Source organism: Mustelus asterias, chromosome 1 (genome assembly GCF_964213995.1).
Source record: "Mustelus asterias chromosome 1, sMusAst1.hap1.1, whole genome shotgun sequence".
In the NCBI taxonomy this organism is placed as follows: Eukaryota; Metazoa; Chordata; class Chondrichthyes; order Carcharhiniformes; family Triakidae; genus Mustelus; species Mustelus asterias.
This window is the reverse complement of record NC_135801.1, coordinates 81,480,569-81,495,803: the sequence shown is the minus strand read 5'-3', so window position 1 is coordinate 81,495,803 and position 15,235 is coordinate 81,480,569. Positions and strand designations below refer to the sequence as shown.

Here is a 15,235-nt window from a genome sequence, read left to right as displayed (position 1 = left end):
CTCTCTGCGTGAAGAAGCCCCCCCCCCCTAATATTCCCTTTAAACTTTTCTCCTTTCACCCTTAACCCATGCCCTCTGGTTTTTTTCTCCCCTAGCCTCAGCGGAAAAAGCCTGCTTGCATTCACTCTATCTATACCCATCAAAATCTTATACACCTCTATCAAATCTCCCCTCAATCTTCTACGCTCCAGGGAATAAAGTCCCAACCTATTCAATCTCTCTCTGTAACTCAGCTTCTCAAATCCCGGCAACATCACTTGCACATAATCCATTGATACCTCCCCAAAGCAACATGCATGGTGTGCATCAATAACTGAAAAAAAACGGTTGCTCTTTTTCACAGTGCCAAAGCTGGAAATAAAGTCAGAGCACCTTTAAGTAAACTAGTGGGGTGAAATTGGCCTTGGTTGATACTGAGCAACGAGTGATAGCAAATTAGCAACCTTTTATAAGTGGAAAAGAAAATCAGTTGTCTAATAAAATGTCCTGGCACACACTTCACCTTCTTAAAGCAACACAACCTTCAGAGTGCCTCCAACTTGCTTTCTTGCACTATGGCTATCCAGCTTGTTCACAACAATTAATTATTTATCCTCCACATGAACTGTCTCGTAGCCCCATATCCAATACATCATGTCTCCATTAGAGGAGTATGAGAGGAGACAATATTATGCCAGGGACAAAGCTGGCATGGGACAAGGGCTACCTCAGATTCATGACTCTTGCATACCACATGAGCTACCAACCACCTGCTGCAATCTTCTCCTGCAGATATTACCAAGAAGAAGCACAAGATTAGATAAACAAAGGGCACTGAGGTGCTGGGGAATAAGGTGTGAGGAAAGAGTAGATGTAATAAAACAGAATGCACACTAACTTGGTGCTTAGTTACTAATAGAGGTTAGAGACAAAAAGGAAAGGGATCACTTATGTGATATTCATGTCTGCATAAAGAGAATGGAAGGGTAAAGGAGGCTAATATGTTATCAGTAGGGCAGAATGTTCCAAAAGCACAAGGATGTTTAGTGGGGAGAAGCCTTTTAGGGATCAAGAATGGGTGAAAAGCTGAACTTTCTCACTAAAACCAATTCAACTACATTCTTGCATTGGAAGTATAATGGAAACAGAAAGGGGATGTACTTCTTTAATGTGTTTAAGGAGGAAGAGCCTCCAGGGATAATAACTGCGAACGTTAATTAAATCCTCCTCTGATGAATAGGCGTCCTGTCACAATTCTGCTCATAAGGAAGTTCATATATTTTTAACAACCATCTATGACATGTGACTGATCACTTGAAGATTGGTTTTACTGCAGGCTTATCGCATCTGGATGAGACAACACCTATATTCGACATGTATGGTTAGAAATTGCATAATGGGGAAAAACATGGCTCGGGGCATCAGAGCATCCACCACAAGACTAATTGGCATGATTATTACTTTTTTTCCTCATACTTTTTAATCGCATAGCCATTAGTGAAGCAGTTCCTGATAACTATTCAGTTTTCAATCGAATGAATCTGGCTGATTGTCAGCCTGTCACACTGGGTGGATGGGAAACTGATGCTTTCAGGCCCACTTGATAGATGAAAACTACTGATTTCCCAAAGATTATTGGAGGCAGTATTCTCTTGTGGATTGGATTTTCTAAGTTCAAGATAGAGGATGAATGCTCAGATATTCTCCAGTAATTGAATCAAACTTAAAATGTATGCAATGTCACAGATATTTGGTCCCGTTTTCATATCATCAAGAGATTTAGCAAAGTGTCACATGTTATTGTTGCATTCACACAACTGACATCCACTGATTGAAAGTGTCCTGATATTTGTTCATCTGTCTGAATGAAGCACTTTGGAGACTTATTGACTCAATTAATAAAAGCTGGCCTCCAAACAAACTATACCAAGAGACACCAAGGCAGGGACATGGCCACATTCCAAGGTAATCCTGTTGGTTAACATTATTGGAGTGCATCCACTGTGTTGTTTCATTGAGGAAATAAAACATTCGGGATAAGTATTTAATAATAATGCAACTTACCCCAGAGCCACTTTCCCCTTTAATTAGAAGAATCAATTATAGAGCTGTTAATTAAGCAGATAGAATGTTTGGATTTGGATCATAGCATAATTACATGTCAGTGAATCAGCAAGTGCCAATGCATGTTATTATATCAATGTTAATGTGTATTATTGGGTTAACATTTAGCGAGTATAATTCCTCTGTTATTTTTGAATACTGGCTGTATATTTGAAGCAAATTCCTATTATAAGATCACTCATTTTTTTTCAAATGTATACATAAATTGGTGATAGTTTAACAACTATGAAAAGTGTATATAAGACTGACACAAATAGGTTAGGCAATGGAAATTCTACAGAGGAAATGAAATGTTCGACATCATTGTATATCACTGTCAATGTGAGTGTTCACATACTATTATTTCATTGCCTTGAGTACTTATGTTTTGTATTTCCTAATATTTTTGTGATAGTTAACTTTGGGATCAGATTGTTGAGGAGCCTCCTTAAATGAACAATTTGTTTGTGAACGACTCATTGAACCCAGCTATTCTAGAAACTGATTTCTCCACTATTTCTGTGTTCTTGCTGTCCAGTGCCATTTCCAGTTTTGCTGCTTTTGATAGTTTCTGTTTAAACCCAATGGATCACAAGTGATTTACAAACATTTTGGGGAAATCAGAGGTGGGGAGGACACTTTGGACAGATTTAATGTCCAACCCATGGTGAGTTTGATGACATGGGGGCATTTAATCAGGTGGAGTGGAGTGGGCGAAGGTGCGGGGGGAGGGGGGGGGGAAGATCAGGCTGCCTTCCTGCTTTCACCCTGATTAAGCCTGTGGCAAGGCTCGTGGACAACCTTTGCACTGCACAGCAAACTGATGCTCTTAAGTGGGCAATTAATGCTGCTGGTATTAACTCCAATGATGGATGAGGGTCTCATACCCTTTGTGGGCATTCTAACTTGTACACAGAGGTCACTGCCTGAGTGTGAGAGAGACTACGCGTGTGTGCGCGTGTATGTGTATCTCATAATAAAAATACAAAGGAATAAGATGAAAAATTGCACTGGCTGAGGAAATATTTACTTTTATTTTAGACAATTGCTTCAGACAATTGTCCCACTATGGTTTAAGTCTACTTTGGCCAGCATTTTATGCTGGTGCAGGGCTGTCATTGCTATTTGATTGAACTCTTTTTAAACCATTAGAGCCGAGGTCACAAAGGCCTTGCTGTTACGTTTCCTGCCAGTAAGCCAACAATGAATACAGAACAAAACAAGACAATTTCAACAGGGAGAATCTGATTGGCTCTCAGTAGAGTATTACATTGTGGCTTTACGTTCCCCTGTTACCTTCATCACCATGCAGGTGTTACGCTGTTATTATACTAAAACCTGCATCCGGGCCATCATTGACCTGGTATCACTGTGGCTAGGGAGATCTTACCATTTTGCTAATGTTAATAAGACAATTTTGGGCAGTGCCAGGGGTGGGGCCTATGGTGTGGAGACTATGGGGGCAGGGCTTATAGGAGATGGCCTGTAGGAGCGAGACTAAAGGGGCTGTCCGATTGGGGAGGGAGTGGGGCCTGCTGCCACTCTGCAGACGATTGGTATGGGAAGGGAAGTGGAGCCTGCTCTGCATCATGATCGTTGGGGGAGGGGGGGAGGGGCAACGGGGGTTGCATTTCGGGTTCATGAGGTTTGTTGAGGCTGCAGCAGCAGGGGCCTGACAGCTAGCTCTTTGTCTGTCAGACGTCTGCTGCTGCTATTGCGCATGTTTTGAAATAGAGATCTGCACATATGCAATAGTTCCCTCTGCAGTTGGTATTCTGCATGTGCTGACACAGAGGTCTGCACATGTGCAACAAGCTGGCTGGCAAACTAAGCCCAGCCCACTGCATGTAGCAGCTAGAAATGGTCTAGACCATTTTACCATGCACTATGTGCACAAAATTGGGTGTGAAAACTCACCCAAAAAATGGATGTGCAACTCTCCCATTTTCATGCTAGCTGGACACTTAGAATAATTCTTGTAAAATTCGCCCAATATCTCAAAAACTATGGTACAGATTTCAACGAAATTTGGTACACAGACAAGTGGTCCAAGAAAGAACTGTTTCATTTTTGGCAAATTTGCAGATCTGGATCCAGATGTAGGAATGTTTTAAAGAATCCATCAACATTGGGATTCAGGGTGAATTGACTATTTGCATTTAGAATGTTGCTTGTTTTCGAATGTTCTGGATTGTCTTAGCTAATGTATTGGAACTTGTCACAGCTGTCAAAACGGGAGCAGAGTTTTCAGAGCAGGTTATGTGGAATGGCCTGAAGCCTCCTCAATGAGATGGAAGTTCTTAATAAAAATATTTATCTTTTTCAGTTTTGTAGTTACAGAGCATTAACCAGGCAGGGAAATGTCTCAACGAAGAGCTGCATAATTGTAATAACATTGAGTTAACACGGTGAGGCGAAGGTGTGCATTTTTCATCTAATTTTACTGTGGTTTTCACTTGACTCGCCCTCATAATGTCAAAGTCTATCTTTATTCCCATATTCTTTTACCCCTATTCTCAGCTTTCCGCATACTCAGAATCACTCTGGAGAAGGTGTGTCATTCTCTATGGATAAACCTCTCTGTGCTATCCTTAAGTCAGAAGAAAAGGAAAAGAGCTTTTATACTGATTTAAGACCTATCACAAGCTCAAGAAGGCCCTAAGCTATTTACAACTTTAGAAAAGTAGTCACCACTGTTAAGAGCTGTATGTGGAGGTGAGGGGAAAAAGGCAGCAGGGCAGAAGAGAACACCAGGAACAAGAATTGCCTCCATAGCAGCACAAATCCTTTAAGAAACACTTCAAGGGGTGTGATTGCCTAAGTTTAGCATTACCCTTTTCTGTGTTTTTCTTCATACCAGCCTCACTCCACTGCCAGGACAGTACAGGCTGGAATCTGGCTTGGCCAGCTGTCTGCTCCTTCAGAGCATCGACAGAAAACTCAAGACAGGTGTAGGGTGAACAGTTCGCCTGTATGCTCACAGCTCAGTTCTGAATGCAGTGTGGGGGTATGACTGGAAGTGGCCTCACGCTTCTGGGAATCCTGTACGACACACATCAGATTTCTCATGTTCAAGGCATCCACTGGCTATGAGAACCCGTCCCCTCACTGATCCTTTTCAGGAGAAGCCAGAACTTCTGTGGCAGCATCGGGTATCTTGTTGAATTAAGCCCAGTGCAAGGTGGATGGTGTCTCAAGAGGGGTTGCAGACAGATCCCTGAAGAAAGTTAAGTGGGGCAGGATGGAGGTACCAGGGAGGGAAACACTAGCAAAGGGAAAGCATCGACAGCAAGGGCAGCAGTTACCTTCCCACAGGGCTCACAATCCTGATGTGGAGTCCCTCAATTGGGCACAGAGTGGCCGAATATATGGACCCCTTGCCTCTGTCCACCGCAACCACCCCCTACTTGAACATCCTGTATGCTCCCTATGCTCCTTGGACATCACTGGTAGAATTCCAGTAGTGATGGGATGAGGCCCCTATTGGATACGAGGCTACCCTCCTCTCTTCCTTCCCAGAGCTGGATTTGGGAATTGGGAGGATGTGGGGTACCGATCCTGCATTCTCCCCCTGAACAAACAGCCTCTCCGTCTCTGAACCTGTCTCTGGAGTGGGGGTGGGCTTAAAATTCCACCAATATCTTACTGAACTTAGGTAAAGGATTTAGGCTGATTTTGAGGCCATTTGCCCAGCAGAAAAGGAGTAGTAAGTGTTCCGAAAATTTTCTTTTATCAATGCACGGGATGTGGGCATTGCTGATCGCCCATCCCGGATGCAATTGAGAGTCAAACACATTGCTGTGGGTCTGGAGTCACATGTAGGCCAGATCAGGTAAGGGTGGCAGGTTTCCTTCCCTAAAGGACATTAATGAACCAGATGGGTTTTTACGACAACTGACAATGGTTTCATGGTCATCATTAGACCTTTTGGGGAATGACAATGTGACCACTGCAATCTTTCCACATGGCATCCAGCAAGAGGCACGCAGCATTAGGTTCTCTTCATTTGCAAACCAGGATTCTGTGATATAAATATAATCCTGTTTTTCAATTCCTGGCGGTACAGTGAATGGATCCTGCAGGCTGTCCTGGGGCACCCATTTCTGCCCACACACTGCCAATCTATTTGCAATGAGGCCCGTCCACAATCAGCTGGCTGGCTGGTCAATGTGCTTTGCTACTTGCAGTTCACACCAGGGGAAATGTAGCCCCACGGGAAGAATTGCCAGTTGGGCAAGGACATGAACTGGGCTGTTTATAGATCCCGCTTGAATTTTCTTTCGATTGAGATCAGTGGAAAGTAAAATCAGGCAGTTTGTACAACAGACAGCCAATCCACTATCCCCAGGTTTATGTCCCATCCCAGAGTTGAAAATGTTGACCATACTTTAACATGATACGCACAATTTGCATCTGATGCAATAACAAATGCTCACTCTACCAACACAATGACTCACTGAGAGACATATTTAATTGAAGAAACAAATAAAAACTATATTTCCCACATGGTATTGACAGCAACTCAGTCAAATAAACAAGGTAAAGTGGTCATGACAGTTTGACGATTCACTGTATTTATCTGCCTTAGGCTTCTCTTTGATCTTTGTTCATTTTACCAGACTTCATTTGATCTGCTTTCTCATACTCTATTAGCACAACTATGTTTCAGTCTGACATTACAACCTGCGCAATAGGATCAGAAGACATCAGCTGTATTTAATGTCAAATTGTCACGTCAGCGATCTGTGTTAGAGGCACGGGTCAATTTTTCAATTTCATTGTAATTAATTCCTCCTTAATCTCATTATTGATGCACTGTATATTGTTCAGTATTACCCTGATGCAATGCCCAGATCAATTCTGATTCCCTCGGGTGCAAGACATAGTGAGATATAAGAATCTATAAATTGAATACATAATCTATTAAAGAAAGGAAATCAAAGTCAATAGAGGCATGTATCTACAAAGTGTGCTTTTTGGGAGAAATGATTTAAAGGAACAAATTGTGAAAACTAAAACCTCAGTTCTTATTTTATGTCATGTTATGCATTAATTAGAAAAACATACTTCACTAACCAGGTGACATTCTGCCTTCACCCTAGAACAATACGTTTTTAATAACCTTTAATAAGCCTTTTTTTCTCTTCATTTCTATTAATTGTACCTTTTCCGTCACCCTATAAAACACTTACCCCATACCCTTTTCCTCTCACTTGAACACTCCCACAAAAGTTCCGTTCACTTGGCAAAAATTAAACTGTGAACAAGGAAAAGTGTCCGTTCCATTTACTGAGAACATCAAACACAAACTGAAAAGTAGCCTGACAGTGTTCCATGGAAGGTAGATGTGATGAGGGTTACCACACTCTTTAATAGTGAATGATTTCATTGTCACCTCATGATTCTCATCACTAGAAAGGAAACTATTCCATCAGCATTAACACAAATGGCTATAACCAGGCAACCAAATAGATAATGTCCTAAAATTATCTATTGGACCAAAGCATTAATTAGTTTATTCCATGGATTATCCACTTAACAGATTTGATTTAAGATCATTAATTGAAAAGGCATTGTTGTGCTTTTACAGTTAACTGAAGCACTGTATTGAACAGAGTTAAATGAAGTTGTCACAGGAAGCGCATCTTTCAGACAGAGAAGTAAAGCTTCCACTCACCTTGAACACAAATGTATTCCATTCAAGTGGAAGAGTGTTCACCATGATATCCAGCAGCTGCTGCTGCTTTGAATTTGTTGCACACAGTTCCACATCTGTTGAAGAATATTTACTCACTGCCGATTTTCCCAAAACTCCATCTGCTAGGATTGGAAAATCACCTGCATGCTGCTCTATAGGAAGCAGGTACCCATTGCCAGCTAAGGCCGGAAGGTCACCACAGGGTGGATGCACACCAGCTCTCAACTGACCAAGACTGCACTGAGTGAGTGAGTGAGTGAGTGAGTGGGGAGGGGGAGACAGCAGCTGTGCAGAGGGCGTCAGCTGTGCAAAGCAGCAGCTGAGATAATGTGAGATGGGAAAAATTGCAGGACTGTAAATCTGATAACAGGCGCACAGCCAACTTAGTGACCCACAAAGCCTCTGGGGCCAAGTGGTATAAGAATTATTTAATATTCAGATGCTGAGAATTTGCTTCAGTAGGATTAATCTTTTGAAACTTGTTTTTTGTGCTGAAGGTTTACTGTGGCTGTCACCAGTGTGAATTCTGTCAGGCAGATTGCCACTGTGAGCTGCAACTTTTCCTTTTTACAAATAGGCCTTCTTGTTGCTCTAAAATAATTCACAAATAGCCAAGTGCCAGCTTTCTGACAATCGCAGATTTGCTCTGGACAGCAATGCCTTTGGCTTTGACATCAGATGTTACATACTTACCTCAACAGTGTGTTGTGAACATTACTAATTCTGAAGGCTAAAGGCTAAATAGGAACAGTTGAACACAACACAATTTTAAGCAGAAATCTCAAAGTTGTCTTTAATATGTAAACTAAAACTAGTTTTCATACAAATAGTGACTGTGATCAATCACATAGCCAAAACTAGCTTTGGATCTTTCAAACTCCCAGTCCCCTCACAAATACTTATCATTATGAGATGGGTAAGTAGTTGACTAGTCTATATCTTTTCATTATGTTGAAGGAAAATGTCCTTTGTGCAGTTAATACAGCAGTGTCTACTTGAAATATTACCTGGTAACCAGAGATGCAAACATATTAGGCTGAACAAAAGCAAACCCTTCTTTCTAAAATCTTTCATTTCTGACTGGTAGTCTGACCTGGCAATGTGTGCCCATGATGTGGTCGGGAGAATGGATCAGAGAAGGCATGCACATGTGAACTATATTCGTTACGGAGCACTCAGGAGAAGTATGCATTGTCTGCCCACCTCAAAACCATGCCTGTCAGTGATCTAATGATCAGCTAGTGTCTATCTTCATTTAGGGAAGGTAAGTGGGTCCTTTTGGAATTGTGCTCTAGGTAACAAAGATAGCAATAGAAAATTATATTCATGTCAATGCTCTGCGGCTGACATGGTAATGCGCATTGCAGTACTAAGTAACAATGGGCCAGCCACAGTGCGTTATTGGTGGCACTCGACAAAGTAAACGAGTCAATGTTAGCCCAGGTGTTTAGTTCAAGCTCAACCCTCCAGTGAGTCACATGGTTTTAATTAGCCGAGCGCTGGAAAGATTTCCAATGCAGCTTTCTGGTTTGTTAAATTCTCCCTGCATCCACACCCACGTGCTTTTTGGCTCTGCAACCTGTGCCTAATTTCTCTGGGCTTAAGATAAATGGAATTAATATGGACTTAATATTCAACAAGCACACATTCTATTGCAACCATTTGGTTTAGATGCTCTTTGGGATGGTGCTGGATTGACCAAAAAAAAAGACAGGGTCCAAATTATGATTACTATATTCAACTTGGGAAATATGATTAATTAACATTGAAGCGATCCTGTTAAAGGGGTGTCTGTCAGAGAATGAAGAATGTGGCCCTTTCTTGCTTCAAAGAGCAGCTGCAATGCATGGAACCAGGAATTTGGAAGAAATGGTGGTAAGTGAATAAGCTGGAGAGGAAATGAGGTCTGACAGATAAAGCAACAATCATCACATTTCACAAAAGATATAATTACTTTCCACTTAAACTAGTGAGCCGTATAACTCTTCAAAAGGTAGCCAACCACTCTTCCAACACAATTTGCCGCCTCTTCAGCATGGAAATACTCCAGATGTGCCCTTCAATGTCATTTATTTTAAGGAAAAACGAGTGAAAACAGATGTACGCATAAGCTTCATCTGTCTCATGTGTCTCTAGGCACGGGAAGAAAATGAAGAAGATAAAGTTAATGTCACATTGTTCATCAGATATGCAAGGATCCATTGCCTGAAGAAGCCAGGAAGAGTTTGCGTCAGAAGAGGAGCAGCCAAATTGGAGTTCAGCAAATCTTATTCTAACGTATCATTTACAAAGAACAAAGAAAATTACAGCACAGGAACTGGCCCTTCGGCCCTCCAAGCCTGCACCGACCATGCTGTCCGACTTAACTAAAACCCCCTACCCTTCCAGGGACCATATCCCTCTATTCCCATCTCATTCATGTACTTGTCAAGATGCCCCTTAAAAGTCACTACCGTATCCACTTCCACTACCTCCCCTGGCAACGCGTTCCAGGCACCCACCACTCTCTGTGTAAAAAATCTGCCTCGTACATCTCTTTTAAACCTTGCCCCTCGCACCTTAAACCTATGCCCCCTAGTAATTGACTCTTCCACCTTGGGAAAAAGCTTCTGACTATCCACTCTGTCCATACCTCTCATAACCTTGTAGACTTCTATCAGGTCTCCCCTCAACCTCCGTCGTTCCCGTGAGAACAAACCACGTTTCTCTAACCTCTCCTCATAGCTAATGCCCTCCATACCAGGCAACATCCTGGTAAATCTTTTCTGTACCCTCTCCAAAGCCTCCACATCCTTCTGGTAGTGTGGCAACCAGAATTGAACACTATATTCCAAGTGCGGCCTAACTAAGGTTCTATAAAGCGTCAACATGACTTGCCAATTTTTGAACTCACTACCCCGGCCGATGAAGGCAAGCATGCCGTATGCTTTCTTGACTACCTTCTCCACCTGCATTGCCGCTTTCAGTGACCTGTGTACCTGTACACACAGATCCCTTTGCCTATCAATACTCTTACAGGTTCTGCCATTTACTGTGTATTTCCTATCTGTATTAGACCTTCCAAAATGCATACCTCACATTTGTCCGGATTAAACTCCATCTGCCATCTCTCCGCCCAAGTCGCCAACTGATCTATACCCTGCTGGATCCTCTGATGGTCCTCATCGCTATCCACAAATCCACCAACCTTTGTGTCGTCCGCAATCTTACTAATCAATCCAGTTACATTTTCCTCCAAATCATTTATATATATTACAAACAAACAGAATTTATTTTTAATTCTTTCCTGGGGTATGAGCATAGCTAGCAAGGGAGCAGAATATCCTGCCCAGTAGGTGAGTCACTCATCATGGAATTCCCAGTCTTGGCTTCTGCTTTAGTTGGTTTGAATCACGGAATAATATCTGCATTCTGTCAACATTTACATAGTGGTAGCTAAACCAGACATGAGCTGCCATAATGCTAGTCCTGATAATGAAAACTTTTAAATAGAAATAATCCAAAGATGGGTCCTGAAGATTTCAAGTAGTGGGGCTGTAACCATTTACTTTAGCAACTTGTCCCACTGTGGGATTGTCCTTTGGAAGAAAGATTGTTGATGCACTGTCTTGGAAACAAACGGTCTTTGTAATTTGTGTGGATGTTTACTGCATGTTTTGTCATTGTTGGACCTTCACTTGTAGCCACAGTTATTTATATGGTTGGTCCAGTTTAGTTTCTGTAATATTTCATGTGGTGTTTATCACAATAAACCAGAAGATGCATTGTCTTATTATGACAGGAGCATTACATTATTGCTTTTTGGTCCAAGATTTTAGTCCTGGATTGTGTGCCTACTTTTAGAGACTACCTGGCTGCTGAGGGAGTAGGAATTTTCTAGTCCTGATGCTCCAGGCATCAAAGTTGGGCATTGCCTTGATAGATCAGCTGGTTTGCTGTGAGCAGGTCCCAAAATCAAAATTCATCTCTGTTACTTCATTACAGTCTCTGACAAGAGTCTCACCAGCTGGCTTATTCCAGCAGGTGACATCATACTATCAATGGAAAAAGACGTTGACTGTATTTAAGAGTTTTTGCAAAGTGTGGAAGCATTAAAAGTACTGACATAATGATCAATGATAGATTATGATCTTGGTTCAATTTTCCCCTCAACTGACCCTGGCTATGTATTGCCTAAATGTTAGGCCACATTATCCAGAAATTTCACATACTGAGGATCAAAAAGGGTTTAATCATCAAAACAAAAAAATACTGAGGATGATGGAAATCAGAAATAAAATCAACATGCTGGAAATACTCAGCAGGTCTGGCAGCATCTGTGGGGAGAATAGGGTTAATGTTTTGAGTCAAATATGGCTTCTTCAGAACTGAGGGAAGGTAGAAATGTTCCTTGTTGAAAGTGGGAAGAGAGGAAGAACGGAAGGAAATGTCTGGGATATGATAGAGGGCAGGAGAGATTAAATAACAAAGATGTCATAGAAAAGGCAAAGCAAGTGATAATGGCTGCAGTAAAGAAATAATGCATTTGTCGAGAGAGAGTGTGAATGACAGAACAATGAACAGCTCTGTCTGAAAGCAAAAATATGAAAAACAAGATTCAGACCAGTATGTGGCAGGAAAAAATCAAAATGGAGGATAGAGTTCATGGTCTGAAATTGTTGAACTCAATGTTGAGTAAAGAAGGTTGTAAAGTGCCTAATCTTTTTTGATCGCTAAAGATGAAAAACAAGAAGTGTCTTTAAAGCTGACATCAGTGATATCACCAATTGCATTGCACTCCCTGAGACAAAGGATGGAATCTTATTGCATTAAATCTTTGAGTTTAAAAGGTTCGAATGATAGATATGACAACTTCTACTGGGCCATAAACAAAAAAAGGCAGCTGTGAGATTTTGCAATAAAGAACATCCATTATTTGTAGCTAATTGATTCCCCCAGGGCTGACAGACTATCCTATATAAGAAGCAACGTCTTTTACCTCAATTTTCTATCATTTAATCGATGCAAGATCCATATCAAAAAATCAGTTCACTAAAATTGGAATCATAAACAACCCAGTTATAATGCTAATTGAAAATTAGGGTGTAACTTTGCAACAACTGTCATACATTTTGAAGGTTTTTAGGTCATCTCCAGTACTATTGACCAACCACTCATCTGCAAAAAGCACATCGAAAACAACTTGCATTTATAAAGCAATATAAAATACCCCAATAATAATAGGGAACAAACAAGCAACAAGTTGTTTCGCAGGAAGTACGATTAGAAGTGGCTGAAGGTCTGGTCAAAAAGTCAGTAGGATGTTGAACCATATAGTTGGAAGAGTGGGATACAAGTCAAAGAACATTATGATCAAACTGAAAAATGCTCTTGCTAGATCATATTTTGATACTGTGTTTTGTTCTAGTCACCAAGACACAAGCGTGATATTCAGGCAGGGCAGATACAAATCAGACTACAATTCGGGTGGATAATTTCCGGGTCCTGATCCTGCGGCACATCTAAATGTCCTAATTAGGCCAGAAACAAGGCCAATTCTGCATTAGGGGCACCAGTCAATTCCAGGAGCATGAGCGGCAAAAGCAAACAGCAGCCATGATGGGGCTTGAACCACCTTGGAGAGGAGCAGCATCTCGGAGAACCAGCAGCCTCAGCGAGCACAGAAGCGGCAGAGAGCCAAATGGAAGGTAATGCACATTATCCAGTGCAGCGACCCTTCAGGTTCCAAAATTTTTAACTAGAAAAAAGATCTTTAACATCTGTACACATTGAACCCGTCAGCTGTGATCTAACATGCACCAAACTGTTCAAGTTTGATAATAAATTCAAATTGACTCCTGGAACGTGTTTTTCAAATCATAGACACAGTTGTTCCCTGCTCTATGGCAACTGAAAATCCAGTCCATAGCGTTAGAGGCTCAAGTTATGAGGATAGAGTGAAAAAATTGAGCTTTTTGACCAGTTTAAAATATATTTTTTTAAACTGGGCTTTTTGGTCTAAAGATCTAAGCTTCTATGGAAAAATATAAGATACTTCACGTGGGGAAAGAGTAAATGTAGGAAGTTATTTGAAAATAAATGTTGTGACTTCCAGATGAATCAATCATTGATGAACCAAACTGGTAATGCAACAGGCTGACTGCAGAGTATATCTTGATGAAGAGGCTAAGATAGATATGGCCTATGTCACACAATTACCATGAACGTATGGCCATCTTTTACTTTGCCAACTCAATATGACAAAAGTTGTAATTTTTCCACATTTGAAGAGATTTAACAGAGGGCACATTTATAAAACTTAAGATATTCAAACCATTGCCAGTCAATTTAGTTCATCCTTTTAAAATTAAAAGTATTAGCAAAATACATCAGCAAAGAGTGTGGGGGAATAATTCATCTGCATTGAGGTGCTATGCAGACACACATCAGTTCACCAGGGAGGACAGTTCCAGGGATTGCTGCCAACACGAAACACAGGAATCAACACGAGTCTGTGTTCAATGAATTTTCTCCCCTCCATTTCGTTTGGTTGATTAGTCAATAACAAAGATGATCAAAATAATCACCATGGGAGGGAGAGAAGAACAATGGCATTAGTTTTGGTTTACTGCAGCAAAGAAACAGTCCAGGCACAATGGGATGAATACTCTCCTTCTATGGTCTAAACAAACCTGGTTCTATGTACTGGTAGTGAGATTTTGTGGATGAAAGCTTATTAATTTTTACCACATTCCGTTTTCACCATTTAGATCTAAACATTAGTCCATTTATTTTAAATGAGTTAAATAATGGACATGCTGAACAGATGATGATTTGGGAAGTTTACATTTTGCTGTAAGACTGATGCAAGTGGAATGAGTTCAAAGCGGGGCAAATCTGTAACAAAGGAAGGCTACCTCAGAAGCAGCTTCATCTTTTTAAATGAATTTAAGTGAGGGAGCTTTTAACAAATATGGGATTAGGGATAGCCCAAGTTTAAGATGAGAGAGAGAGAGAGACAGTAGAATTAATACAGCTATTGGCCTAGAAGCAGTTGGCTTAGCTGCAATAAATAGAGAGAAAGTGAAAGAGAAAGGGAAATAATCAGACTGAGGTTGCAATAAATAGAAATCTTTGTATCAATATCTAAGAGGTCTTTCCTCATTAACCACTATAACTTAATGGAGAACCCTGAAGACACAATGTTCCTCAGGACCATCTGTCATAATATAAAACTAGGCATGTTAGACTGATGAATACCGTACAGCCTTCCTCGAGTGAGACCGGAAAATCCCACGCGAGGACAACGGACAATTCCATTGTCCGCCCTTTGCCCACTTCGATTCCGTGGCAGGCGAGGCAGTAGAATTCTGGCACATATCTTGGTTCGACACAGATACTAAGATGTCAACAGAATAGCCGCAGCTCCTCACACATACACACCTACTTGGGAACTGACATGTAACTTTCGCTGGA

The 15,235-nt window shown here is 41.1% G+C and overlaps 1 protein-coding gene across 4 annotated transcripts in view; it reads right to left on the bottom strand.

Moving 5' to 3' along the window:
- Nucleotides 1-15,235, bottom strand: part of arhgap24 (Rho GTPase activating protein 24) — a 440,920-nt gene that overhangs the window by 140,477 nt on the left and 285,208 nt on the right. Inside the window, exon 1 of one of the 4 annotated variants that reach the window (XM_078214016.1) lies at nucleotides 7,760-8,022. The exons of the other annotated variants lie outside the window; for them this stretch is intronic. Coding sequence (XP_078070142.1) covers nucleotides 7,760-7,781 — 22 coding nt within the window. The 5' untranslated portion in view covers nucleotides 7,782-8,022. Of the gene's footprint in view, nucleotides 1-7,759; nucleotides 8,023-15,235 lie in introns of those variants that run through there. 4 annotated transcript variants of the gene reach the window in all.